The following is a 27,332-nucleotide window of genomic DNA, read 5'->3' on the forward strand; positions in this document are numbered from 1 at the left end:
TATCTTTGGGCAGCTCTGAAAACTTATGGTGTTCTCTGGGTCTCATCAATTAAAATCCATTCTCTTCTTATTCATTTTATTGACTCCCTCCAAATCCACATATACTTCTACTCTTAATTTATCTCAGCATGTGCTTGACATCCACCAGTAACAGCTGAATACAGAACTGATGATAGACAGCCATATGGAATAAAGTTTATATCTCCTCTAGAAATCTTTCATATCAGTTCATTCATTTTAGATTGATACCAGATACCAGATACCTGATACCAGACTAGATTGCTCTATGATTTTTGGGTTCTGGTCTTATCTAAAACATTTTCTAAAGCATTTATTAGATCTTAGCTTGCAATTAGTTGGACCAAAAGTCTACCCAGAGTAAGGGGTCTGATCACACTGATTCTTACTCCCTGGCTTCAGTGTTGAAGTTACAGTCAGGTTGGGAATTATCTAGCCAGAGATTATAAAGATAATCCCTAAACCTGCATTATTAACACAATGGAAAGCCTCTGTCAATGGAGAGAGGTGCCAGGGAATTTGCCTTAGACTGGGATTAGGCCTAATCTGAGTTTCGGGACGGAATGGCCTGTTGGGTTAAATGATTACATAACAGATGATCTAGCTTTGGTGGAGATCGGCACTGGTTGCACTGGTCTAGAGGTCAGAAGGGCTTCAAATGGAGCCCTATTCGTACAGAGCTAATATTACCTGGGGATTTCCAGTGTCTTGTAAGAGTCAAGGTGAAGACAGAGGTTCCCGATAATCCTGAGTGAATTGAACAGTCATTTCAGTCGTGTTTCTGCTTCTTCTAGACACACGATTTCCGTCTTTTGTTCCTCCTTATCAGCTGCCATTGTTTCGCTCCGCTAAATCAGGAATTGATGACCTGTACCATCTTGGCCTTATATAATCTTGGTTCAAGATTATACAAGCCTCTTGAGTTTAGCAAAATTGTGTTTCATGAGACACAGAGGTTGGCGAGGTCTTGGCCTTTACGATAGAATCACTTCAGTCCATCTTGAGAATGTTTGATCAGCCGGTGTGCTTTGAGTTGTTCGGTCAATCTATTTGGGGCATGAAGGTTATAGATTCATTCAGCTGTTGTGTGTTCGGTGTGGATCGGATGTGGCAGGTTGCCCCAGTGGTTGGAGACATCTCGTAACCAGAAGGTCATAACCAGAAGTTGTAGATGGAGTAAATAAAAGTTCAGTGACAACAAAGTCTGACTGCAGAATTATGTTTATTTCTGAGACACAATTCTTTCTAGCAACAGCATTGGCTTGTTTAAAGATAAACAACAATTGAAAAATGTCATTACAAAGTGACAATAATATAATTTGGATGGAGAGCTTGTGAAATTGTCATAGGCAAGGCATTTCATTTGTGATTACTACAGTGGAATATAATGTAGCTAATATCACGATTCAGTTTTCTGCCCCACGATACGTATTATCACTTTTTTGTATCGCGATATATTGAATTTCAATATATCGTCCCATCCCTATTAGATCACCTCCAAGTACACAATCTCTACTCTCTTTCACTACAAATCTACACAACACCTCAACTGATAGTCTTTAGAAATCAGAATGAAACTCCTCTTTTTCCACTTTTTCTCTATATGTTGGTATGTTTGTGTGTAATGTGTGTGTGTGATTGGGCAGGGTCTGGATTCTCTCCTTCACTCTTTTTCTACTTTCTTGATTTGCCTTAAGGGGTTAAAATGTATGAAGAATATGAACAGAATTTTTTTTAAGTGATGTTTGTCCATGTCTAATATTCTCATTTGCTCTGTGACTATACAGTATATACATATTTTCCTTTACTTTGATGTTTTTTTTTGTCCTTTTGTAGCCCTGACTTCATTCTCTCAAGTCATTTTTTAATTACTCTTGGAAGGAGTCGACATGCCTGAAACGGTCTGGGATTTTCAGAATAAAAGTCATATCACAAACAGAAAAAAAAAAAACCCTTTCAATTCTCATGCACCTAAAATCTTCTCCACATTTGTGTTTCTCCCTGCAGTGCCAGCTCTCCCAGGCTCTGAACGGCGTTTCCGACAAAGCTAAAGACGCCAAGGAGTTCCTGGTTCAACTCAAGAACATGCTGCAGCAGATACAGGTAACATGCCAACTTCAATTTCGTACAAAACATACCTCGAGGTTGTATAGTATTGTTATTCACTTCAATGTCACTTTTTAAGCTATGTGACCTGCTGCTAACAATGAAACGTACGCGTTCGATTGACGGCAACAAGCTCACGCCCTTTCTCTCAGTAGGGCTCACCCCTCTCCCTTCTCTGGGGGGTTGTTGAAAGGCATTCTGGGAAATGTAGGAAATCACTAACTGGAGAAGTAGGCGACACTTCATCACAAAATAGCAAAGATTGATGATATGTAACAGTGTAAAAGTGTGTTTTTTTACATCATTCCAGTAGATACATTTCTGATACATGTTTGAGTCAGATCCTTATGTAGAACTCAAATGTAGAACATTTCGGATTAAGCTGTCAGGTGTTAGCTTGCTTTGGGGAACATGATGGCAGTTCACATTTGGACTCTTCACACCATGCAGCAGGGAGGCGAGAATCCACTGAATCACTACTTTATTTTTAGTTTGGCACCACAACTAAAGCGATCCTTATCGGCCAAGTGGTGTGTGTGTGTGTGTGTGTTGTCCCTGTGGACAGCGTTGCCGTGCAGCTGATCTCTCCTGCAGCATCTGCCAGTCATGCACACACACAAGCACAAGCACGTGCACACACACACACACACACACACACACACACACACACACACACACACACACACACGCTCTGTCTGCACTGTCATATCTTATCAGCCACAGCACTACTAGCAGGCATTAAGAGTCTTATTGCGGGATGAAGAGGATTGTATTTGAGTGAAAAAAAAAGGAAAAAAAAACCCTTAGCGCTACTCCGCTCTGTCTAAGAGCCGGAGAGCAGGGCGAGAGAGAGAGAGAGAGAGAGAGATGGGTGGATGGAGAGAAAGAAAAAGTGTGGGAGAGAGAGGAATAAAGAGAGAGACACTCATCCTCTTACAGATCTAAAGTGTGTGCCTCAGCGGAGGAAGCTTGATTGGAAATCACCACTATCTAAGACCTCATGGCCTCAGATCAACTGGCCCTGTCCCCTCTTTGCATGCATATCTGAAAATTTGGATTTGAATTTTAGTACGGATGGAACGATATGCTCATCTCAGGATACGATTTGATATGCAATATTGGGGTTCACGATTCGATACAAACCACGATACGATGTCATAAATAAAACTTCAACGACAACAAAGTATGAATTATGTTCATTTCTGAGCCACAAATCTTTCTAGTAATGGCACTGGGTCGCTAGAATGTAAACAATTCAAAAATGTCATTACAAAGTGCAAATAATATAGTTTCAATGGGGAGTTTGTGATTGTCAAGCTGTCCCTAACCCTAAAATGTAGCTAATATTGCTTTTAATTTTTTGGCCCCACAATACGTATTGCCACATTTTTGTATCGCGATATATTGAATTCCGATATATCGTCCCATCCCTAAATTATAGGCTTTCATGTTACTGCATAAAATATGTCACCTTTTACTTTACATGTACTGTGCAATATCAATATTTCCTATGTGCAATAATGTGAATTCAACTGTTTACTGTAACTGTTTATTGTTTACTGTTTACTTATTTATTTATAATATCTTGCTTTTTACTGATGCCTTTTTTACTTGCTTTTGCACTATCCCCTTTGCTGCTGTAACACTGTAAATTTCCCCGTTGTGGGATTAATAAAGGATTATCTTATCTTATCTTATCTTATCTTATCTAGTCAAAAAGCAAGTACATATACTGACCAGTCCCATGGTGCATTTGTGGTCAAAACATTGTCGATCTACTATAAAACCTCCTTGGTTGTTTCTGAATACCAGAAGAGGATTGTGGGAGCTAAATATGCAGCCAGGACATGAAGATTCAAAGTTACATTTTCACAATAATACAGTCAGGGAAAACACTACAATGTATGCAGACATCAAGTACATACAGAAAGCCGTCATAATCATACACACACATAGGCATATCTCACTGACATTGCTGTAATGAGACACAAACAATACAATTAATGATGTTATGCTGTGCCATCGGAAATATTAAATATAATTGCAGGCTGAGCGCATATGAATGGTCCATGGACGGTCAACCCAGTTAATGTTTAATTTTCTTTTGCTATGTTCATCAGATTTCAGATTCTCCCAGTTTTGTGTTTTCGCTTTTTACACCCAACAATGACAAAAGAAAAACATTTTAATGAGAAATTGCATGTTTTAGTTGGCTATCCCTTTTAGGGGTCTTGACGGAAAAAATGGTGGAGAGAATAGAGAATAGAACGTGGTAAAAGCGATGTACTTTATTATGTTATTTTTTTGCATACTATGTAATTATCTAAGTATTGAATGTTTCAGTTACATTCATAATGCACATTTTCTCCTCTTCATTCCGCCTTCACGTCAGCACAAAGTAGCACTGTGCTCCTTGAGTTCTAAAATTAAAACTCCCCAAAAAAGCTGCTTTTGTTACAGGGTCAATTTTGTTATTATTTCCGACCAAAAGGCACTTGAATGCTGCGATAAGGCTTCTGAACTCGGAAGTAGGAGCTTTTGAGGAGCACTTGAAGGCAACATTATTCTGAGACGTCACATCCAATATGATAACTTTGAGACAGGCACACACATTTTTCCCGGAGGTTTGCTTTACTTCTCAAGGCGAAACCCATCTCTGACGCTGCTTATTGACTTTTTTTATATATAAAAACATTCATAGATCATTTTGCTGTGTGTGTGTGTGTGCCGTGCTCCAGGAGAATGGCGTCGAGTTCGAGGCTTGCCTGGTGGCCCAGTGTGACTCTCTGATCGAGGCGCTGACCAGACAGAAAGCCAAGCTGCTCACCAAAGTCACCAAGGAGAAGGAGTACAAACTGAAGGTGGGTCTGTTTCTAGGATATTGCACTTTGCCGTTTCCATTCAGCTGTTCTAATTGCATACATCGCAATGTGTATAAAAATGGATGGAAACCCAACTTCTGTGTCCCTCTCCCTCTGGGTCTGTCTTTTTCGTTCGCTCTCTCCCATCTCTTTCAGTCTCATTAAACATCTATCTATCTGTCCACCTCTCTTAATTCTCTCTTAACGGGTTTAATGATTCACAAAACCACCGATTCGCTTCGTTACAATATGGTGGTGTCACAGTTTTTGATATAGCGAGAAAAAAGAAATGCCTATATATATTTTACATTTCTTCATCTTTTCCTTCATCTGTCTGACTCTTCCTTCATCTGTGTCTCACTCTTTCTTCATCTGTGTCATTCTTCCTTCATCTGTCTCACTCTCCCTTCGTCTGTGTCTCACTCTTCCTTCATCTGCCTCACTCTTCCTTCGTCTGTGTCTCACTCTTTCTTCATCTGTGTCACTCTTCCTTCATCTGTCTCACTCTTCCTTCGTCTGTGTCTCACTCTTCCTTCATCTGTCTCACTCTTCCTTTGTGTCTCAGGCTTTCTTCATCTGTCTCTCACTCTTACTTCATCTGTGTCTCACTCTTCCTTCATCTGTCTCACTCTTCCTTCATCTGTGTCTCACTCTTCCTTCATCTGTCTCACTCTTCCTTCATCTGTCTCTCACTCTTCCTTCATCTGTCTCATTCTTTCTTCATCTGTGTCACTCTTCCTTCGTCTGTGTCTCAGTCTTTCTTCATCTGTGTCTCAGTCTTCCTTCATCTGTGTCTCAGTCTTCCTTCATCTGTGTCTCACTCTTTCTTCATCTATGTCTCACTCTTCCTTCATCTGTGTCTCACTCTTCCTTCATCTGCGTCTCAGTCTTCCTTCATCTGTGTTTCAGTCTTTCTTCATCTGTCTCTCACTATTCCTGCATCTGTGTCTCAGTCTTCCTCCATCTGTGTCTCACTCTTCCTTCATCTGTCTCACTCTTCCTTCATCTGCGTCTCACTCTTCCATCATATGTGTCTAACTCTTTCTTCATATGTGTCTTACTCTTCCTTCATCTGTCACTCTTCCTTCATCTGTCTCACTCTTTCTTCATCTGTGTCTCACTCTTTCTTCATCTGTGTCTCACCCTTTTTTCATCTGTCTCACTCTTCCTTCATCTGTGTCTCACTCTTCCTTCATCTGTCTCACTCTTTCGTCATCTGTGTCTCACTCGTCCTTCATCTGTCTCACTCTTCCTTCATCTGTGTCTCACTCTTCCTTCAGCTGCATCTCACGCTTCATTCATCTGTGTCTCACTCTTTCTTCATCTCTCACTCTTTCTTCATCTGTGTCTCACTCTTTCTTTATGTGTCTCACTCTTTCTTCATCAGTCTCACTCTTCCTTCATCGGTGTCTCACTCTTCCTTCATCTGTCTCACTCTTTCTTCATCTGTCTCACTCTTCCTTCATCTGTGTCACTCTTCCTTCGTCTGTGTCTCAGTCTTTCTTCATCGGTCTGTCACTCTTCCTTCATCTGTGTCTCACTCTTCCTTCATCTGTGTCTCACTCTTTCTTCATCTGTGTCTCACTCTTTCACACAGCCCATCAATAGTAAATTCCAAATTGTGTGTTTTGTTTCTATTCCAAAATAACACCAGGGAAATAAGCTGGGGATCGATAATGCAAACAAACAATGCAAACGTTTTTTGATCCAGTGGCTTCTGAAACATTGGAAGCGGTTCCTCAGCAGATCCAGGTCTCAGCTCCCAACCCTAGCGACTTCTATCTAAGCAGTCCCAGTCCATCTTCCGCTCTATAAATCAACTGCTGGAGGGTTTTCCTGAGTCCCAGTGTGTCACATGGACGCCTGCCCAGACTCCACGTACCCGCCGACCGACCCACCGTCTGGCTGGTGGGTGGGGTGGGAGGGTTTGGGGAGGGGGGGGTTGGACGGAAACCCCCAAGACAGCTGTTGTCATTCTCCATATGCCTGGGGATTGAGCTGTGGCCAGAGGGCTGGTAATAGTGGCAGGTAGAAGGGCATGCTAGGTTTTCCTGGGAAAAATCCTCTGGTGCACAGGAAGTGATGCGTTTTATGTTTCTGGTTTGTCTGTAATAAATTGAAGAAGAGCTGGGTAGTTAGCATGAGCAGCGATAGCCACCATGGCTGAACAGACAAAGAAAAGAAGCTCAAACTGCATCAACAGAAAATCCAAGGAAAAAGACAAGCAACAAAGATTTCGAGGATTACTACTTCTGTGTTTTGGGGTTGTAGGGAAGAAAGCTAACATAGAAATACATATAAACAATACATACAAATACTAATTTGTCCCACTGCTCATTACTGGGAAGACTAATAACATAACTGCAACGCACTACTGAGTAATGTGTTACCCCCCAACGCTGTAGAGAGCAGACCTGAGTCAAAAAGTATTCAAAAAGCACATAATTCTCAGTGTTTGTTTTTACCAGCATGGAGGATGGGTGGGGTTACAGAAAAGTGACTTTTCTGTGATTGTCTAAACTTTCTGGCACTTAAGTAGCCACTTTCTGCCTACTTACTGATACTGTAAGTAGGTTATAAAAAAATCTTTCGAAGACTCACTGCCACATACGGTTTGATTCAACTCTGATATACAATACACAGTATTTCATTTTCATAATTTTCATTTCTTGGTGAGGTTAACTGAGATTAGAAATAGAAGGATTGGAAGTCTCTCTGGATATTGCCAAACTGATGGGACTTTAGGGCAGATTACAGAGAGTTTCCAGTGGGAGATTTGGTACAATTGTGTGCTGTTCTTTATCACACTGTGATTTTCATCACCATATGGCCAAAGTGTGCTGCTCTAAGAGTATTTAGATGGACCCTCATAGGTACAACCCAGTTCAAATATGCCTCCCACAGTTTAATCTGCTAAAATGAAAGATGTTTTTCCCCCAATTTATAAAAGACAAAAGAAAACCGAAGCCCAGTAACCTGAGAGCTTGGCCCCAGAACCAGTATGTGCGAGTCAGTGTAGCCGGTGAGTTCTGGCATCTGCTGCGTCAGGCATCCACCGATGATTACAGCTTCCAAGAAATGAAAGATTTGAACTTCCAAAATCCTGATCTGGTGCACTGAAATATCCCTTTAGTGTTTTATTAGTATTCTGTATTGAGGAGTATCTAATAATAGAAGGAAGTAAACTTTGTGTTACCGTGAAAATGTTAAATCACTTGAATCGTGAACCGTGAATCTTCACACCTTAGCTGCAAAGTTTCACACAATCCCCACGTAATTCAGAAACAACTATACATCATCGCCATAAATGGTGGGGCTGGAAATGACTTGTGCTTATTTTTGGACTCCATTTCATTTACAAGTGCCAGTGTAACACAGTGCCATAGTCAGAGTAGGCAAAGATGATCTATTTCACTGGATCTCAAGAGGTTGGTTTCTAGACTGTGGACTGAAATCCCAAACGTTTTTTTTCCACAAGCCCTCACAAGCCTCTTAATCTGTTTTTCGCAGTTTCAGTTCTGACCAGACCTAAAAATCCAAAAGTCACGAGAGCGTCTCCACACGAGGAAAGGCAGATGTTTCTCTCGTTTACCAAAGCCGGAGGTTAATCCCTTAAAAGCGACACATTTCGGTTTCCTCTTTCTAACTCTCTCACAGCCTGTAATACTCAGTGCGTCTGTCTGTGTTTGTCCGGTACTGTATGCAGCTTGGTTCTCAGTTCATTTCATGGGTTTGTGTATGATTATACAATGGCGGGGCTTTACAATACATTTTGTACCATCATATGTCAAACTTTTAGTTTCCATAATCACCATACCTCACACACAAACACAAGCTACAGTCTAGTCTTAACTCAGCCATAATCCACCGGCTGCTGGATTAATGTTCACTTTTCTCTAATTGGTTGGGAGGAGTGTGTGTATGTGTGTGATTGAGATTAGGATTCGACTGATATGGATTTTTAAAAGCCGATACCAATACATTACCAATATTTTCTGCCAAAATTTGTGCTGAAAACGACCAAAATAAACAGTATCAGCCCTATATAACGGTCTCACCCTAACTAAGACGATTGAGTTCTTCTCTACAGGGCCAGAGTGTGAAGGGAGAGGCAGAAGCAGAGCGCGTGTATCACACTGTCAATTATGTGTGGGAATTCAAATCCGGGCTCGCATAAGCATCTCTCAATGTGCACAGCCCTCGAATTCATTCCCAATGCACGCGGAACATAATAAAAAAAAGTCCTCCGAGCGGGCCCCGCAGGAGCGTGGGACCCGGTTTCGGAGCGAGTCCCGGTGGGAAGGGAAGAAGTCGCTGGGCGGAAATCGAAATAAACCCGAGATTTACTCAGGCTTCACGCCTCCCACTTCATGCTGTTTACACAGGAGATAAGAGCCCGGTTTTGTCAACCAGTTTTTTTTTTTTTCCTTCGGTAAATAATTTGAGTGTCAGTGTGTGTGTGTGTGTGTGTGTGAGTGTGTGTGTGAGTGTTTACCTTTGCTGTGGGCGAAGTCCAGCTGTAGGATGGTCTTGAGATGAGCCACTTGAGCTGCAGGAACACACAAATCCTAAACCTAATCCTCATTCTAACCTCCACACTAAACCCTCACATGTACACAATAAAATACAGACAATATAATAGATAAAAAAGACACAATAATAACAGACGTTTACAAAAATAACACGACTTGCGTACTAATTAAGTATGCAAGTCACCGCTCGTTGGACTTAAATAACTAAAATAACTAAATAATAAATACAAAATAGATAAATAAATAGCCAAATAAATACATATATACATGAATAAACAAATGAACAAATAGACAAAAACGAAAAAAGACAAAAACAAAACATGATTTGCTGTCATCCAATAACACCTCCACTTATAAAATTGACTTTATTGTAATAGCTAATGATCATATGAATGAATCTGGACAGTTGTACAAGTGGTTATACACACACACACACACACACACACACACACACACACACCACATCCTCACCTTAGGTTGCAGATTGCTTTGATAGTTCATTCCTATTGAGCTTCAGCTGATTTTCCACAGTCTCCATATTTCAGCTCAGACAGCACTTGACAGGTGAATAATTAAGTGTGATCTAATTAACCATCAAATCAGCGAGAGGGCTAATTACCAAGACTCTGTCTAATTAAGCCTCTGATTCGTTTAGAAGGCCATTGGTTAACGGAATAATTAATTTAGCCGGATTCATTAACCTCACAGGGCGTCGTCTGTCTTATTTCTCGCTTAACCTTTGTAAAGTTGTTGTATTTGTCATTTACATGTATATATATATATAAATATGTCAGTTGTACTTTGAGCAGATAATTAAAGTGGAAGTCTGGAGCAGGTATTTTTTAAGCTGGTAAACAAAAGGCTAATAAGATGGTGACAGTTCGCTGAGTTTCAATTAGCCTCGAATGACTGGCTCTGACACCTGTCCAAATCTCATTTCCCTCATGGCTCCATCCAACAGATAGCATGTGGTGTGTGTGTGTGTGTGTGTGTGTGTGTGGGAGACAGACAGAGAGAGAGAGAGAGAGAGAGAGAGATAGAGAGAGAGAGGGAGCTACATTGGTTTATTTAACTTGTCTGGTCGTGTGTTCTGCCCTCACATTGATCTTTCTCTCCGCATCCCCTCCCATCGCTTTCCATCACATCACATCTGGATTCCCACACCGGTCATGGAATTCCTGGAATATCATGGAATTGTAAGGGGTTGTTTTCCAAACGGGAAAGTCAGGGAACATCAGGGAGATGGGTCACTTTTTTTCACACATTTATTGCATTGCATGGAATGAAATGGATGGAATTAGATGGAAGCCAGACCGTTTTCATCCCGTTTGCCTTTGTCTGTCTGTCCAATTCAAAGTTAATTCATTGGCATGTCTGTCAACACAATGAACAATACCGCCTAAGGGGGTTGCAAAATTTGATAATACATATTGATCATGAGGAATAGTTTGATTCCCCAGAAACTGCCCCAGTTAGAGTTAAATCAACAACAAATATCTTCTCATATGGGTTCAGGAGACTAAATCTGAATAAATGGGGGTCTGTAGTTTAGTCTCTTTGGGGGTCCAAGACATGAAAGCGTTTGAGAAGCCCCGGTCTGGACTACTCATTTTGTTCTAATTAACAGTCATTTGTATGCCTCTCTGTGTGTCAGGTGGTGCGTGACCAGATAACCCACTGTACCATGAAGCTGCGCCAGACCACCGGCATGATGGAGTACTGTCTGGAGGTCATCAAAGAGAACGACCCCAGTGGATTCCTCCAGGTATCTGACTGTCTGCGTGTGTCTGTGTGTGTGTGTGTGGGGGTGTGTGTATGATATGTACGCTCACTGTTAATTTCATTGGGAGTGACATTGTTTTGGCGAGGGAAAGAGAAATCTGATTTTAAAGTGTATATCGATGATGCATTTTAATGTCATATCTAGACACACTCCAGATACAAGCCGCATGTTAATGGTTTTTACTCTGGTTATATTTCACATGTGAAGGTTTACTGAAGGTTACTTTACTGAGAACAACAGTCTTAAGGCAGTTTATAACAAGTTCTACCATTTTGTAAGAATAGGTACCACATCTTTTTTTTTCAAATAGTGTCAATTCCTTTCATTTTGGAATGAATCTCCTCATTATGGAAGCCCATTTCCACCAGTGTGATGAAAAAAACGGTCCTGTAAGTCATTATAATGAGAAACTTTCTCAAAATAATGAGAAACTTTCTCAAAATAATGAGAAACATTCTCAGTATTTTGACTTAGTATCTCAAAACAAACAAGTCATTATTTTGAGAAAGTTTCTCATTATGTTGAGAAAGTTTCTCATTATGTTGAGATACTAAGTCATTATTTTGAGATACAAAGTCATTATTTTGAGATACTAAGTCATTATTTTGAGATACAAAGTCATTATTTTGAGATACTAAGTCATTATTTTGAGATACAAAGTCATTATTTTGAGATACTAAGTCATTATTTTGAGAAAGTTTCTCATTATGTTGAGATACTAACTCATTATTTTGAGAAAGTTTCTCATTATGTTGAGATACTAAGTCATTATTTTGAGATACTAACTCATTATTTTGAGATACTAACTCATTATTTTGAGAAAGTTTCTCATTATTCTGAGATACTAAGTCATTATTTTGAGATACTAAGTCATTTTGAGATACTAAGTCATTATTTTGAGAAAGTTTCTCATTATTCTGAGATACTAACTCATTATTTTGAGATACTAACTCATTATTTTGAGAAAGTTTCTCATTATTCTGAGATCCTAACTCATTATTTTGAGATACTAACTCATTATTTTGAGAAAGTTTCTCATTATTTTGAGATACTAACTCATTATTTTGAGAAAGTTTCTCATTATTCTGAGATCCTAACTCATTATTTTGAGATACTAACTCATTATTTTGAGAAAGTTTCTCATTATTCTGAGATACTAACTCATTATTTTGAGATACTAACTCATTATTTTGAGGAAGTTTCTCATTATAATGACTTACAGGATCTTTTTTTTTCATCACACTGGCAGAAATGGGCTTCCATACCTCATAGAGAGAAAGTGCAGCGATGAAATGTGATCCTTTTGATTTGGACTGGAGAGGCAACACATGCTATCGCTGGAAAAAGTGTGAATTAGCAAGCTGATCATTACAGCTGTGACGCTTAAAATGTGGCTTTAATATATATATATATAGGTTTGATCCTATTAAGAGTTTTATGTTTCATTGTTTTATTTATCTTATGGTTCACGGTGGGGCAGTAAACCAAAATCCACTGGCTTTCACATCTCAACTTATCGATTGAACTAAAGGCTACCAATTTGTTAGACAAGACCCATATTTTATCTATTTAATTAGCTATTTTTTTTACACTGAAACTTCCATTTGACACACAACACTTTATTCAAGCATTGAAAATGAGCAAGTTATGATTTAAATATCTGGGATCGCATATGGGGGGGGGGGGGGCACGGTACAGTACGGGGTCTTAAAAAAAAATGAAAAAAATCAAACGGAACTTTTCTGAAGTATTTACAACCCAAAATGTAAATGTGGCAGTTGAAACGGAAGGAGGGGATGCGGAGAAATTAGCTCCTTTGAGCCTGAGAGGAGAAATAAGCTTTCCGGGGCGCCTCTGATGTTTCTAGAGCCAGCACAGTTGGAAATGCTGCACAGTCAATGGATGCAACCTCTACCACTGACATGTGTGAATAACAAGCTACACACACACACACACACACACACACACACATTCCCACCCACGCACACCAGCGCAGCATGTGGCCGATTTCGCTGTTACTAACTTTGGAGCTGATCTATTTTTTAATTGACCCGACATGTTTGGCTATCGGCAGCCTCAGATGATCAATAGAGGATCGATACGTATTGATCCGTGCGTGTTTAGGTCAAACAGAGAGAGGTCAAATCTGAAATGTGCATCCGCCGAGAAGACAAGAAACAAGAAACCGTAGGAAGGAATGGCAAAAGACGTAGAAATGTATTCTCATTAGAGAGAGAGTGGCTTTGTCTTCCTGATTCAAAAAGAAAGTAAAAAAAAAAAATCAAGAACATATGAAAAAAAAAAAATGTCTTTTCTACTCCGCCACCCCGTAACAAGTCCCCAGCTCTTTAGATTCACTCAGCTCATATCACCGTTTCTATTGAAGTCAATGGAAAAGCGGAGGAGATGATGATTCTCTGTCTGGGCTCTGGGAGAGAGAGAGAGAGAGAGAGAGAGAGAGTCTGAGAGAGAAAGGTGAGAGGGAGAGATGAAATACAGATCAAAGACGCTCCTGAGGGACACACACACACACACACACACACACACACACTCCTGCTCTTCCATTTCATCTGAATATTTTGTGATGTATTGATTAGGCGATTCTTTACGGTTGCCAACACCTAAATCCTACCTAAAGGCTAATAAGGAATCAAAGGTATATTTTACATCTGTAAATTCAGCCATTAATTTTGAACGAGTGCCTTAAAAGTGGGGAAGGATGAAGGATGAATTTTCAAAATCCCGGCCCTTCTCTCCCCTTGGAAAGGCAAAGATAGCGATCATATTTTTTTTTTTTTGCAGCCGACTGTAGTTGAATCTAATGCGTTCACTTAGCTTTTTTTTTTTTTTTTATTTTCCCGGGGCGTTGTAGCTCTTGCCAGCAGACGAAGGGTCTAAATCCTCTCCTTAAATATTTGAACTGCGCTAATGTGTGCCTCATTTCACTTGTCAGGCACAATGTAATGAAGCCGGGCTAATGGAACTGATCCAGGAGCAGACACTCCACTCTGTATGCGAGGGGAAGCAGCGGAGCCTAGCGAGCGTATTTGAATATAGATATTGGCCGCAGCTGCTCCCATTTCCCTTGTGTGTGTGTGTGTGTGTGTGTGTGTGTGTGTGTGAGAGAGAGTTTTCCTGCCTCTCTACATGTGTATGTGCTTTCCCTGTGTGCGTTGAACCTGCCCTACATGTGTATGTGTGTGTGTGTGTGTGTGTGTGTGTGTGTGCGTAGATCTCGGACGCCCTGATCAAGCGGGTGACATCGTCCCAGGACCAGTGGGTGAAAGGGGCCCTGGAGCCGAAGGTGGGCCCCGAGTTCGACCTCACCCTCAACACCGACTCCTTGCTCCAGACCATCCTGCAGCTGGACTTCACCCAGAGCAAAGGTGAACGCCCACACACACACACACACATTTGCACACACACACACACACGGCTGCCTATTGAGGCTTCTTCCACTTGTGTGTTACAGTATAAGAAGCTATTTTATTATTCATTGGTCGATTCTACCCAGCAACCAGTTAGCATGCATGGGTAAACAATGCCTCCATTGTATGTATATTCATTGAGATTACCCAGATGCATTGTTAATGTACACTAAATATGTAAGATGGTAATTAGCATTTTGCACGTCTTATTTCCATACCGCTCTACTGAGGCAGAAAAGATACTGCTGTTTCCTTTACAGATATGGATTCAGGCTGATTACTTTGAGAAAAAAAAAAAATATATATATAGATATTTATGTTTACATTTTCAGCAATCAATCAATTTTACACTACTTTACATAGGATATTTTGTTTGTTCAATGAATTGCAATGCAGTGTGATCTGCAATGGAAATGAAGAAACCAGCACAGGACCAGTCCACTGGGTTTATATTATAAACCCATTAAAAGCATAGATGCAGTACAATATACTGGTCAGACAATAATGGTATTCATTTTAATAGCATGTCATTAACTCTACAGTTACCCCATGAAATATTCAACCCCGTATTTTTTGCACATTGCGTTTATTTTATCATGCTTTAATTATATTTATCAAGCACTCACAATGTGCTTTTAACATGCTTATGATGCCATATGAGCACCTCTTCAAGTAAAGTGTCACACGTTCAAGAAATTTTCCCCTTCAAGACCACAGAATCCATCAAAAGTGTGGACCCGAAGCACTCAGAAACAAACTCAAGACTACAGTTAGATCTGATCCAGATCTGCAGGGCCATAGCTCAGGTTGTGTTGTGCAAGAAGGTTTCCTCTAATTTGAGCTCCAGTCAAGCAAATCCCCCCCCCCCCCCCCAAAAAAAAAAAAAAAAAGCTCAGAGACTCAGAAGAAGGCAAGAAGAGGCCTTTGATCGTCTTTACTTTGTTCTTTTGAGGCCGGGACAAGCGGCGGTGACATGGAAACTCGCTGTACGTTTCTCCACCTTCACATCTCGCTGAACATCCAGAACAAAGCGCCGAGAGTTAAAAGATAGGCCACTCGATTCTCATCTTTGAATTTAGACGCTGACATCCCGAGCAACGGCACAGTGTAGGAGGCGCCGCGGCTCGGAAGTAGCCCGACTTTATTCTTCTTCATTAAAACTTCTCATTCGCCATCAAAGCCTGAATGTGTTCCTCTGGTTTGAATTTTTTGAAAAGGGTTTCATGAATTTCTATTGTATCATTTTCAGCTTATTTGTGAAAATCGCAAAAGACAAATAACAGCAACCTTATGCAATTGTTCTTAGGGCTTGAAAAAGTATTTGCTGAATTCCTTTTGTTAGATGAAACTTGAGGAACATTACGAAACAGCTAGAGATATGCTTTTATTCTGATGGTGATGATGGCTATTCTGATGCTGATGTTTTGGGCCTCTAAAGATAACCTTGATAGCCTCCAAGAATGTTTTATAGATCTAGTTAGTGTAGCTTAACTTTCATTGTACACTCTTAGAAATCAGGGTTCCAGAAGAGTTCGGGGAGGGGTAAGGATCTGCCTTTTTGTTCAAAAGGTTCCTCAAGGGCTCTTTACTAGACAAATACTTATATAAAGAACTCTTTTATTTTTAAGAACCCTTTTTGGAAGAAGTAGTTGTTCAGGAATCCTTGGAGGGTGATCAGTAATCCAACAACAAGGCACTTGTTGAGGGACATACTGTATGTACCTTCTGACACTCTTGTGAATATCTACCACCAGCAAGCAAATAACCCCCTTCATCACCAATTGCTTTAGGTGTAACATTAGTCCACCAAGACTGGTACCTTTGCACCCTCAAGCCCCTTTATAATTGCAGCATTCTCTGATCTGACCTGAGATTTAGAGGATGGAAAACCCTCTCCTTTGCGTCCAGACATGGTGACAATGCTGTCTCTTGCAGCAACGACATCCAGAATGGCTAAACTCATTTTTCGCAAAGTCTTTAATCACCTTTGTCTTAGGATCTCTCCTCTTCAGATCTTAGGATCTTATATGGGGGGGGTTGGTATGCGAAGTCTTGGGCGCAATCTCGATTTGCATGATCTCACCTTCAAATAAATACTATGTGGGACGAGATTTACATGTAATTTACATACGTGTGATCCTGACACAGAGAGCACAAAGAGTCTTGCGTTTTTGACCAGCGCTATCAGGCAGCTTCCCACCCATCGCACACGGTTAGCGGATAGCGTAGCATTCCGATTTGGTCACTGCACTCACTAGTGAATCTTGAGTGTTTCCATCAAGTTTCTAATGTATTCATTCATCCAAATTCATCTCCTCTGGTCTCACCTGACGCGACGTCGTATTTCCAGATGTGCAGGAGACTCCATTATTGAAACAAGTGCAGGCAGCAGGTGGTGAGGCTGAGATCGAGGCAGAGGGGGAGAGTCCGGGAGGTATTTCAGAGACACTACTTCTCACAATAAACCTCTGTTTGTTTTTTTTTACCCTCCTTCAATTTATTTTGTCACTCCTTCCTCTTCCCTTGGTCCTCGTAGCCCTCACGGCCATTCCGGTTGGAAACTCACCGGTTCGAACAGTCTCTGCCCTGTGTGGTCTCTTTCCTTTGCATGGTTTACTCGGTTTTCCAGCTCCTCTCCAATGAATGGTACCTCCACACAATAGTGCCGCCTTCCAAATACCGTTAACGCAAAGTTCCCGAACTTCTACCGAACTAAAGACGTTTGTAGCCTAAAGTACTTCTCTGTTTCTCACAAATTTCTCAGATTGTTTAACTACTTTTTGTCTTGGCGATGTGCAGGAAACAAAGAGTACTTCGGCTACAAAGGTTGCGAGAAATCTATCGAAATCCTCAACTCTGATCCTACCATTCTGTTCCCTCTTTAGGTTCCTCTTGAATCCTTGTCCCTTAACTTCATCTCTCCACCTTCTTCCTGAAGCCCCCCCCCCCCCCCCCCACGACTGCTGCCTTTCCTCTTTCTATCCAGTACTCTTGTCTGTCTTTTTCACTCGAAAGATCAGATCTTTGTCAACATGATGGGTTGTGCTCAATCTGTGCTCAACAAAATCTCCCCCACTTTTTTGTGTTATGTGATGATTTTTGTCCTGTTTTTGTTGATTGTAAGTGTCTGTATTTGGAATGCAATTTTGTCCTATTTGTCTGTAAACGATTACCACGACAACCACTAGGGTTAGACCGATAGATTTGGTTTGCTGATGTATCAGGCCGATACTGGTATTATATATAAAAATATGAGCAAGTCCACCTAAACCAGCTTCTGGGGTGTCTGTAAAACCTGCAGTGAAACCTGCCTCAACCTGCCTCACCCTAAAGGAGCTGCGAACCCACCTGAAAAAACGTCATCAGTTTGGCTTTCAGTGGAGAGTTTTAGTGTCCCATGATGGTTTAAAGGCTTTTCCACCCTGACAAGAACACAATTCTGGGAGAAAACACTGAATACTTTAAATTTTGGGGATTTTTCGGGGCAAGAAATTGGTCAAATATCGCCAGCTTCAACCCAAACGCGTCCGTATCGGCCTTCAAAACCCCATATCGGTCTAGCCCTACCTCCGCCACTAGTGTGGGTATAATATCCTCACTTAAGCCTCCACTGATTCCCAGCTGTTGCCCTCCAAATGCACCCAGAGTTCTTTCACCTTTAAGGCTCTCCGCTCCTTTTTTTTTTTTTTTTTTTTTTTTGATCTCCCGCTAGATCCACATAAAAAACTCCTATTTATCTCCCTTTAGTCCGCTTTAAAGACCGCCAGCCCTGCTAACCGCATTCCTCTCTTGTCTTTCTCTGTTGCTCCATCTCTTCCCGCCCCATCCCCCCCCCCCCCCCCTTTCTCGATTTTCCTCTAATCTTTCTCTCTCTCGCTCTCCCCCCCCTCCTCCTTTCCGCTTTCTCCATCTCGACCTCGCCGTCTCTCTCCCCCCCGGCCGCCTCTCTTAATCTCTCCCCCCCCCCTCCTTCCATCCTTCCATCCTTCCATCCGTCACACAGTGGAGTCGGGCCCCTCGGTGCCGGCGGCCCCGCTCCTGCAGCTGGAGAAGTGCTGCACCAGGAACAACAGCGCCACCCTGGCCTGGAGGGTGACCGCGGCCCCCCCCGTCAGCCCCATCGAGGGCTACGTCCTGGAGCTGGACGACGGCAACGGAGGGCAGTACCGGGTCGGTGGCACACACACACACACACACACACACACACAGAGTCAGATTACATACCACATGTAAAACACACAAGGTTTGACACTAACATAACTGTAATCTAATCCTGTATGCGGTTAACTTTGTCATACGAGCTCTCCCACAGAGAAACACTGTAGCTCTCCCTATCCTTTTATTATTCATAATCCATATGCCGCACAACTCTAACTAACGCCAGATGGCCCTGTGTGTGTGTGTGTGTGTTACATGCGTGTAGGGACATATACGTGTCGAGTCCTTGACCCAAATTGTCTTCGTTAATGTCTTCGTTTAAATATACTACTTATGCGTTTTTAGCGGTGAACGTATAAGCACTTGACCTGCATTTGCCACGATGCTGCTTAAAAATGTATGTGTTCCTGTGTGTGTGTGTGTGTGTGTGCGTGTCCCAGGAGGTGTACGTGGGGAAGGAGACGGTGTGCACGGTGGACGGCCTCCATTTTAACAGCTCCTACAACGCCCGGGTGAAGGCCTACAACTCCCTCGGCGTGGGGCCGTACAGCAAGACCGTGGTGCTGAAGACCTCCGACGGTAGGCCTGTGTGTGTGTGTGTGTGTGTGAGAGAGAGAGAGAGAGAGAGAGAGAGAGAGAGGAGAGTATGAGCATAAGAAGATGCCATTGTATTGTAGTCGTATAGACGTTATAGAGGAGAAGCGGTGTGTGTGTGTGTGTGTGTGTGTGTGTGTGTGTGTGATCTGGCTTTGCCTCTAGCTTGCCAGATTGGTGCTCAGTGGCTCCAGCCAGAGAACACAGTCTGTCTTGCTTTGGAATTGCCTCTTTTGTCTTCATTTGCATAGATTTTAGGGATTGTTTTGGCTGTGATTAACTTTGTAAAAAAAAGCGTTTTATGCTGTAAATTAAATTGGACTAAATAGCATCGGATTGAGAGGCTTCTTAGAGAAGAGACAAGAGGCTTGTTTGATAAAAGGAAGGAGAATAGAAAGAAAATACATTCCCGGAGACAGACATGGAGGAGTGATGGATGGGAGGGAGGGAGGGAGGGGGGAACAGAGAAGAGAATGGATGCGAGGGGAAAGGAAAGGCAAGGAAAGCAAAGAGGAAGGAAGGGGAAGAAGGAGAGCAGAGGGAGAAGAAGAGAAGAGAATAGATGAGAGGAGAGGAAACAAGAGGAAAGGAAAGGAAAGGAAAGGAAAGGAAAGGTAAGGAAAGAAGGAGATCGGGGAGAAGAAGAAAAGAGAATAGATGAGAGGAAAGGAAACAAGAGGAAAGGAAAGGAAAGGAAAGGAAAGGAAAGGAAAGGAAAGGAAAGGTAAGGAAAGAAGGAGATCGGGGGAGATGAAGAGAAGAGAATAGATGAGAGGAGAGGAAACAAGAGGAAAGGAAAGGAAAGAAGGAGATCAGGGGGAGACGAAGAGAAGAGAATAGATGAGAGGAAAGGAAACAGGAAAGGAAAGGAAAGGAAAGAAAAGGAAAGGACAGGTAAGGAAAGAAGGAGATCGGGGAGAAGAAGAGAAGAGAATAGATGAGAGGAGAGGAAACAAGAGGAAAGGAAAGGAAAGGAAAGGAAAGGAAAGGTAAGGAAAGAAGGAGATCGGGGAGAAGAAGAGAAGAGAATAGATGAGAGGAAAGGAAACAAGAGGAAAGGAAAGGAAAAGAAAGAAGATCGGGGGAGAAAAAGAAGAGAATAGATGAGAGGAGAGGAAACAAGAGGAAAGGAAAAGAAAGGAAAGGAAAGGAAAGGAAAGGAAAGGAAAGAAGGACATCGGGGGAGAAGAAGAGAAGAGAATAGATGAGAGGAGAGGAAACAAGAGGAAAGGAAAAGAAAGGAAAGGAAAGAAGGAGACAGAGGCGGGGAAAGGAGGAGGAGAGGAGACAGAAGGACAATCACAAAATCTTCCGTAACAGCGGATGAGGGCGGAGAGTTTACCCTAAACCCATAGACGTGCACACACACACACACACACACACACACACACACACACACCCTCCCTCCCTCTCTCTCTCTCTCTCTCTCTTTGCCAGCTACAATAACAATGGGCAGCAGAGTCTGTTTTCTGACTGATAACTGTTCATCCCTCCCGCCCTCTCTCTGTTTCTCTCTTTCTTCCTCCCTTCCTCTCACCCCTCCTCCCCCTCTTTCCTTGAGGATTGCAGCGCTTTGCAGTCACACAGAGAAAGAAAGAAATTATGGGATGTGACTCTTGTCAGCGCTAGGTTGCTCGCCACAAATAATAAAAAAAAAAAAGCAAGCTACCAAAGCTGCAGCTGCAAAACAAACATTGCTTTTGACATACAGTTAGAACGTTATAGAAAGGATCAATAGACATTATTTACAGTATGGAAAGTAGATTATAGTAAATGCAAAAATAAAATGTGAATTAGGTGTGTTTCCATCAGCTGGGTTGAAGAGAATAAATCAGCAACACAACACATTCATTAGAAGAATGGAAAGAGTCTTTGATTGATTAGTAATGGGCAAGTTGTTCTTGTTCAGTGTCAGCTAATGTTGGTCATATTTCATGCTGTCAGAGGACGGAAACTAATAAATGTGCTTAGTGATATTCTAATGCAACAGCTAATGGGCATTTAACCACGAATGGAGACTTATAGATGGGGGAGATAGCAGCCAGGATGTTTCTGGGGGTTGTGGTGGACGGATACTTTACAGATGATTCAGAATAGTGATTTTTTTTCAACTGTTGTACACTGAGACTGAACCGTGACTTTGTTGGGCCGATCATGCCAAGCCTATGCCATTATTTATCTGACAAATGTGTGTCTATCGCTTTCTATCATTTGTATCGATTTCTTGATTGACCAAAAAATGTTTACACTTCAAAAAAAACAAAAAAAAACAATGCTTTGCTATATTGAGGAAAGTATTGAGTTGATGTTTGCTGTTTCTCTTTACCTTTTCTAATTCGATATATCATAATTTGCCTAAAGGTAATTGGATGGAAACCCAGCCCGTGACTGCATGGGTTCCAGCTCACACTTTTCCGTCTCACCTAATGATTCTCTGTCCAAAATAAATAATAAAATTATAAATCTGGGTTATCTGAAAGTAGAATAGAATATTGGCAGCCAGCCGGAACATCGTGATTGACTGTTGTGTCCTTCCTCCAGTGGCCTGGTTCACCTTTGACCCCACCTCTGCCCACCGGGACATCGTTCTGACCAATGAGAACCAGACGGTCAGCTGTAACAGCTACGATGACCGCGTGGTGCTGGGGACCGCCGCTTTCTCAAAGGTAAACACAACAACAAATGTGTGTGTGTGTGTTTTCCAGGTTTTCCAGTTTATGAAGAACTCAAGATAATTCAGTAAAGGAACCATGTAGCCTGTAGTTTTGTCGTCAGATTTATAGTTTTCTGCATTTGTAAGAATATCAAATCTGAGGTGTGATTTTTTTTTTTTTTTTGAAGAATCAGGCTTTTTAGACTCAAAACTGCCACTCATTTTATTGTAAATTAGTTTGATGGTCTTTTCTTTATTATTGTGCTGCTTCTCTCCTGCCTTATTCATATTCCAATTGTAGGTCTTGTTTGTGACTGTAGACAGCAGGCCTGCATCTGCATCTACTGGGTTCCCAAGCATTAGCACCTGTCCCCATTTTTCATGACTCAAAATATGATCCCAGACCTGAAAGAATTCCACTGTATTATCATGTAAATTTGCTATCATCAATTCAAAGGAAGCATGAGATTAATCCACTCAGTATAAACAGGCTTGGTTCGACTCTTCCAGGAACAGAGAATAATTCTAGCTCCACTAATGAAACTTGCTAACATCAGACTGAACTTTCTGGTGGTAATAAAGATTTATCACAATAGAGGGGATTCAGGTAAAGATTTTTCTAATCACGCTCCTAGTTTTACAGTAATTTCTCGACAGAAGGGGTGAATGGAACGGCAGTCCCACAACGCATGAAAGACCTCATTTATACCTGGTATTAAAATGCCATCCGGATATGCTATTTGGATAATGAACAATCTGATCACGGCCTTGCATTTACATGGTATTTATATGCGTTCTCATTGTCTGCACTTTGTGCCACCTACCCACGTTGATGATGTTGATGATCCACGTTGATGTTTCTATCCACGTTGATGATGTTTCTATCCACGTTGATGATGTTTCTACCTACGTTGATGATGTTTCTACCCACAATGATGTTTCTATCCACGTTGATGTTTCTACCTACGTTGATGATGTTTCTACCTACGTTGATGATGTTTCTACCCACAATGATGTTTCTATCCACGTTGATGTTTCTACCTACGTTGATGATGTTTCTACCTACGTTGATGATGTTTCTATCCACGTTGATGATGTTTCTATCCACGTTGATGTTTCTACCTACGTTGATGATGTTTCTACCTACGTTGATGATGTTTCTATCCACGTTGATGATGTTTCTACCTACGTTGATGATGTTTCTACCTACGTTGATGATGTTTCTACCTACGTTGATGATGTTTCTACCCACATTGATGTTTCTATCCACGTTGATGATGTTTCTAACCACATTGTTTCTATCCACATTGATGTTTCTACCCACATTGATGTTTCTATCCACGTTGATGATGTTTCTAACCACATTGTTTCTATCCACATTGATGATGTTTCTACCCACATTGATGTTTCTATCCATGTTGATCATGTTTCTACCTACGTTGATGATGTTTCTATCCACAGTGATGATGTTTCTATCCACAGTGATGATGTTACTATCATGAGTGTTCTCATGATAGTACTTTCTCACTATACTTACTCACTAACGCGATCACACTGTACAGATTACATTCCCACCTGGCTTACTCTGGCAGATCCTATCACATTCCCATTGCAATGTAGTGCATTTACACCTTGCATTTACATGTGTTTTTCCTCATCCAGATATCCAGATACAGATTTGTATTTTAATACCAGGTGTAAAAAATGTGAATGTAGGCCCTTGTTAATTTGGGCCTCTCCTGTGCGTCTCTCTTGAACCTCAGGGCATCCACTACTGGGAGGTCAGCATCGATCGCTATGACAACCACCCGGACCCGGCATTCGGCGTGGCAAGGATCAACACCATGAAGGACATGATGCTGGGGAAGGACGACAAGGCCTGGGCCATGTATGTGGACAACAACCGCTCCTGGTTCATGCACAACAACTCCCACACCAACCGGTAAGTAACACACATATACAGTACATTTATGCAGATGCAAAGATGCATGTGTGCATGCTAGATTTAAACTTATATGGGTTTTTGAAGGCCTTGGATTGAAACTGCCAATAGTTAATATTTTGTGCTGGTCACATGTATATGCACACACGCACACACACACACACTCACAGTCTCATTTGAGACTCATTTCCTTTGTGCATCACTTGAAGTAGTTCAGGAACAGCATTCGTATGTCAAAGGGCACAGCAAGCACTCTTCAGGAGACAGAGACTTTGTATAGCGGTACTCTTCATCCCCTCTCATCATTATGTCTTCGGCTTTAGATCTCCCACTGCAAAGGCATGCACACGCACATACACACACACACAGCATAATGACACGTACAGAGGGTGACAGAGGGACCCCCGGGGATCATACACTACCAAACTAACAAACTCACCAGGGAGCAGTAGAAGCTGCAGAAGACATCAAAACATCTCTCCCCGGCATCTCTCTCAATGTCACATTGCGGCAGGAGAAGCTATCAAACTCTCATTAAACATTTATTCACAAGAAAATGTCTATTCTTCACAGAAAAGGAGCCTATATACTCTCTACAGGAATACGCAAAGCATCTCGCTTTTCTCTCCACCTCAGCCCATCAGAATACAGATTTATTCCCAGTCACTCGCCGCGCCATTTGGTTTCATGTAGGTAATCATCCCATGTTTGTGTTTCATGTTGTTGTTTACCTCCATCTCGCTCAGATATGATAACGGAGCCACCCCTGTCTCTCTCGTTCAGCGCAGTCCTAAAAGGTATCGTGTGTTTGTTTGTGCACATAGGATAGAGAAACGTGCCCAGATGCAAGGTAGACTTGCAAACCCAAATGGGAGAAAAATACTTCTCAAACTGAGATGTTTAAAAAAGCAAAATCACTGATCATGAGAAAACTTGAAAACGTTTTACACTTTTTCACCTGAGCACATGACACTTTTGTTGTCACTTGTGTAATAAAATGGAAACTTTGCATTTAGACATTTGTTTTTTTTCTTCCATTTGTGAGCGTGAGTTCCATTTGCATCTCGTCTTCCCTGGATATTGGGCTGACGTGTTTTTACAGTACAATAGGCGTAAATTTAGCATCCCCGGACCACTTATAAACTCATAAAGATGCCGGTCTCCTGGTTTTATATCTTTTGACAGTTTTTTTCCACACACATTCCATTGTGTTGTCAGTGTTGGCATCCATTCTCCTCAGTTTGGACAGATGCAGAGGCTGAGCAAATGCTTCATGTGTATTTCACAGTGGGTTGGATAAAATGTTGCAATCTTTTTGCAACTGGTCCACTGACAACGGGACTTCATATTCATTTTAAAATCTCACTCAAAACCTCCTTTGCACTCAAAACCTGCTTCAATCTAGAGGTTTCCTGTGGGCTAGATGCCGTATAATAGACCCTGTCTCTCTCTCACTGTCAATATAGTGGACCACAAACTGACCTTCTTCATGCCCCTGTGTGTGTATGTGTGTGTGTGTGTGTGTGTGCGTAGGGCTGAGGGAGGCATCACTAAGGGCTCGACGGTGGGCGTCCTGCTGGATCTGACCAAACACACTCTGACCTTCTACATCAACAAGGAGCAGCATGGGCCGACCGCCTTCGAGAACCTGGACGGGGTCTTCATGCCCGCAGTCAGCCTCAACAGAAACGTACAGGTACCGAATCCGTTTTCTTATCATTTCTGACCAAAAGCACTCGAATGCAGCGACAGGCCCTATTTACGACTTCCGAACTCGGAGGTAGGCGTTTAGGAATTTAGAGGGAGCACTTGAAGGCAGCATCAATCCCCTCTCCAGCACTTAGCAATGACTTCACACCATAACTCAAGAAAGCAGCTGTTGGAAGTCCATTACATTTCTATGACCAGAGAAAAGATCTTCCAGAGCCAGTAATGTACAAGTGTTATCATTACAGCACCACTTTGCACCACTGCTGACAATCAGTTAGCTCAAGCAGCCGTTGAGAACCAGCATGCCGATGTGGTTTTGATGCAAAGAGCACATTATCTCTCCGTCTCTCTAAAGCCGGGGACACACCACGCGACTTTTAGGCGGATTATAACTGACTTTCAAGATTAGAATGAGTCGTACATATGATCCAGTGAGGACCATCCCCATTTGTTCAAACATGTTTGATTTTTGTTACTTGAATCGAGTCTTGATGTCCTCCTGTCGTGTGAGTTGGTCAGCGAATCAAATCCGAACAGAGATCAGCAATAGCCAATGAAAGTTGAGCACCAAAGAATGAAACAAATAAAGAAATATAGGAAGACAAATGCACAATCTCCATGATTGTACATTGGTTTTGTGTTGCAGCAGCACAACAGTTTGTGTTTTCAAAAGATTGTGGGATTGTATGGTGTTAGAACTTGTTTAATGAGAATCCAACTGGTCTTCAAGTGTGTGTTCCCTAAATCCAACTCATTGTCGAGTGTGTTCCCTAAATCCAGTTGATCGTCAAGTGCGTGTTCCTTAAATCCAACTGGTTGTCAAGTCTGTGTTCTCTAAATCCAACTGGTCGTTAAGTGTGTGTGACTCTGCAAATCTGCAAAAGCCAGTGGTTAAGTGTCTGATGTCCAATCTTTTCACCGTCTGTTCAGTGGTGTAGTGTGTCCTCAGCCTAAGTGATCTCATCTGTGCTCTGTTTGTCCACTGCAGGTCACCTTACTGACGGGCCTGGAGGTGCCAAAGAATATTAAGCAGTAGGAGCCCCTTCCTCCCTCCGAAGGTGCCCTGGACGCACACCAACAATGTCATATGGAGCCTCGCCTCACTCCCAAGATGGACCCGATCCAATAATGTCAGATGGGATCCCACTTCACCCCTCTCCCAGCCTCCTCAAGGTGCCCTTGGTCTTGGATACCCTTCAATGCGAAAACCGCGCTTGATCATTTGGGACGAAGGACGGATTGTTTTTAGCAGTAAATCTCAATGCGGAGCTTAATCTTGCAAGAGATCTAGGCTGTACATGCCATGATTGAAGCTTAAGATGTGGATGTCACTTCAGAAATGAATGGTATCCGTCTCGCTGTAGATTGCCAGAATTCGCTCACATCCCAAGCCCTTACTGTTCTTGCCCTGTGACCTCCAGGATGGACACATCCCAACAGAAAAAGGACCACCCTTCTCGCCGGTCTATGTTATTAATCCAGCTGGTACCATTCCAATACCGTCAACAAGGAGGGCAGTACGGCCTACCCTTCCCTCCTCCCTCCTC

General features: G+C 42.0%; 1 protein-coding gene across 1 annotated transcript; it reads left to right on the forward strand.

Moving 5' to 3' along the window:
- The first annotated feature begins 1,907 nt into the window (after positions 1–1,907).
- On the forward strand, positions 1,908–26,821 carry LOC139653751 (tripartite motif-containing protein 67-like). Its single transcript, XM_071530711.1, has 12 exons — positions 1,908–1,919; positions 2,026–2,121; positions 4,863–4,985; positions 11,172–11,282; positions 14,533–14,686; positions 17,079–17,162; positions 18,732–18,898; positions 19,327–19,465; positions 22,022–22,146; positions 23,897–24,075; positions 25,609–25,771; positions 26,774–26,821. Exons 1-12 carry the CDS (start codon positions 1,908–1,910, stop codon positions 26,819–26,821), a joined length of 1,401 nt encoding a protein of 466 aa, XP_071386812.1.
- The last annotated feature ends 511 nt before the right edge of the window (positions 26,822–27,332 follow it).

This window comes from Centroberyx affinis, unplaced genomic scaffold (assembly GCF_046629955.1).
Source record: "Centroberyx affinis isolate AG114_WGS23_722 - 3 ecotype Tasmania unplaced genomic scaffold, CSIRO-AGI_Caff_v1 ptg001957l_1, whole genome shotgun sequence".
NCBI classification, from domain to species: domain Eukaryota; kingdom Metazoa; phylum Chordata; class Actinopteri; order Beryciformes; family Berycidae; genus Centroberyx; species Centroberyx affinis.

What these genes read in the sequence shown, in the direction of transcription:
- LOC139653751 (XM_071530711.1), top strand. An exon ending in GGACTTCACCCAGAGCAAAG is followed by an intron (nt 14,687 to 17,078) that starts GTGAACGCCCAC and finishes TCGTATTTCCAG; the next exon opens with ATGTGCAGGAGACTCCATTA. An exon ending in AACAACTCCCACACCAACCG is followed by an intron (nt 24,076 to 25,608) that starts GTAAGTAACACA and finishes GTGTGTGCGTAG; the next exon opens with GGCTGAGGGAGGCATCACTA.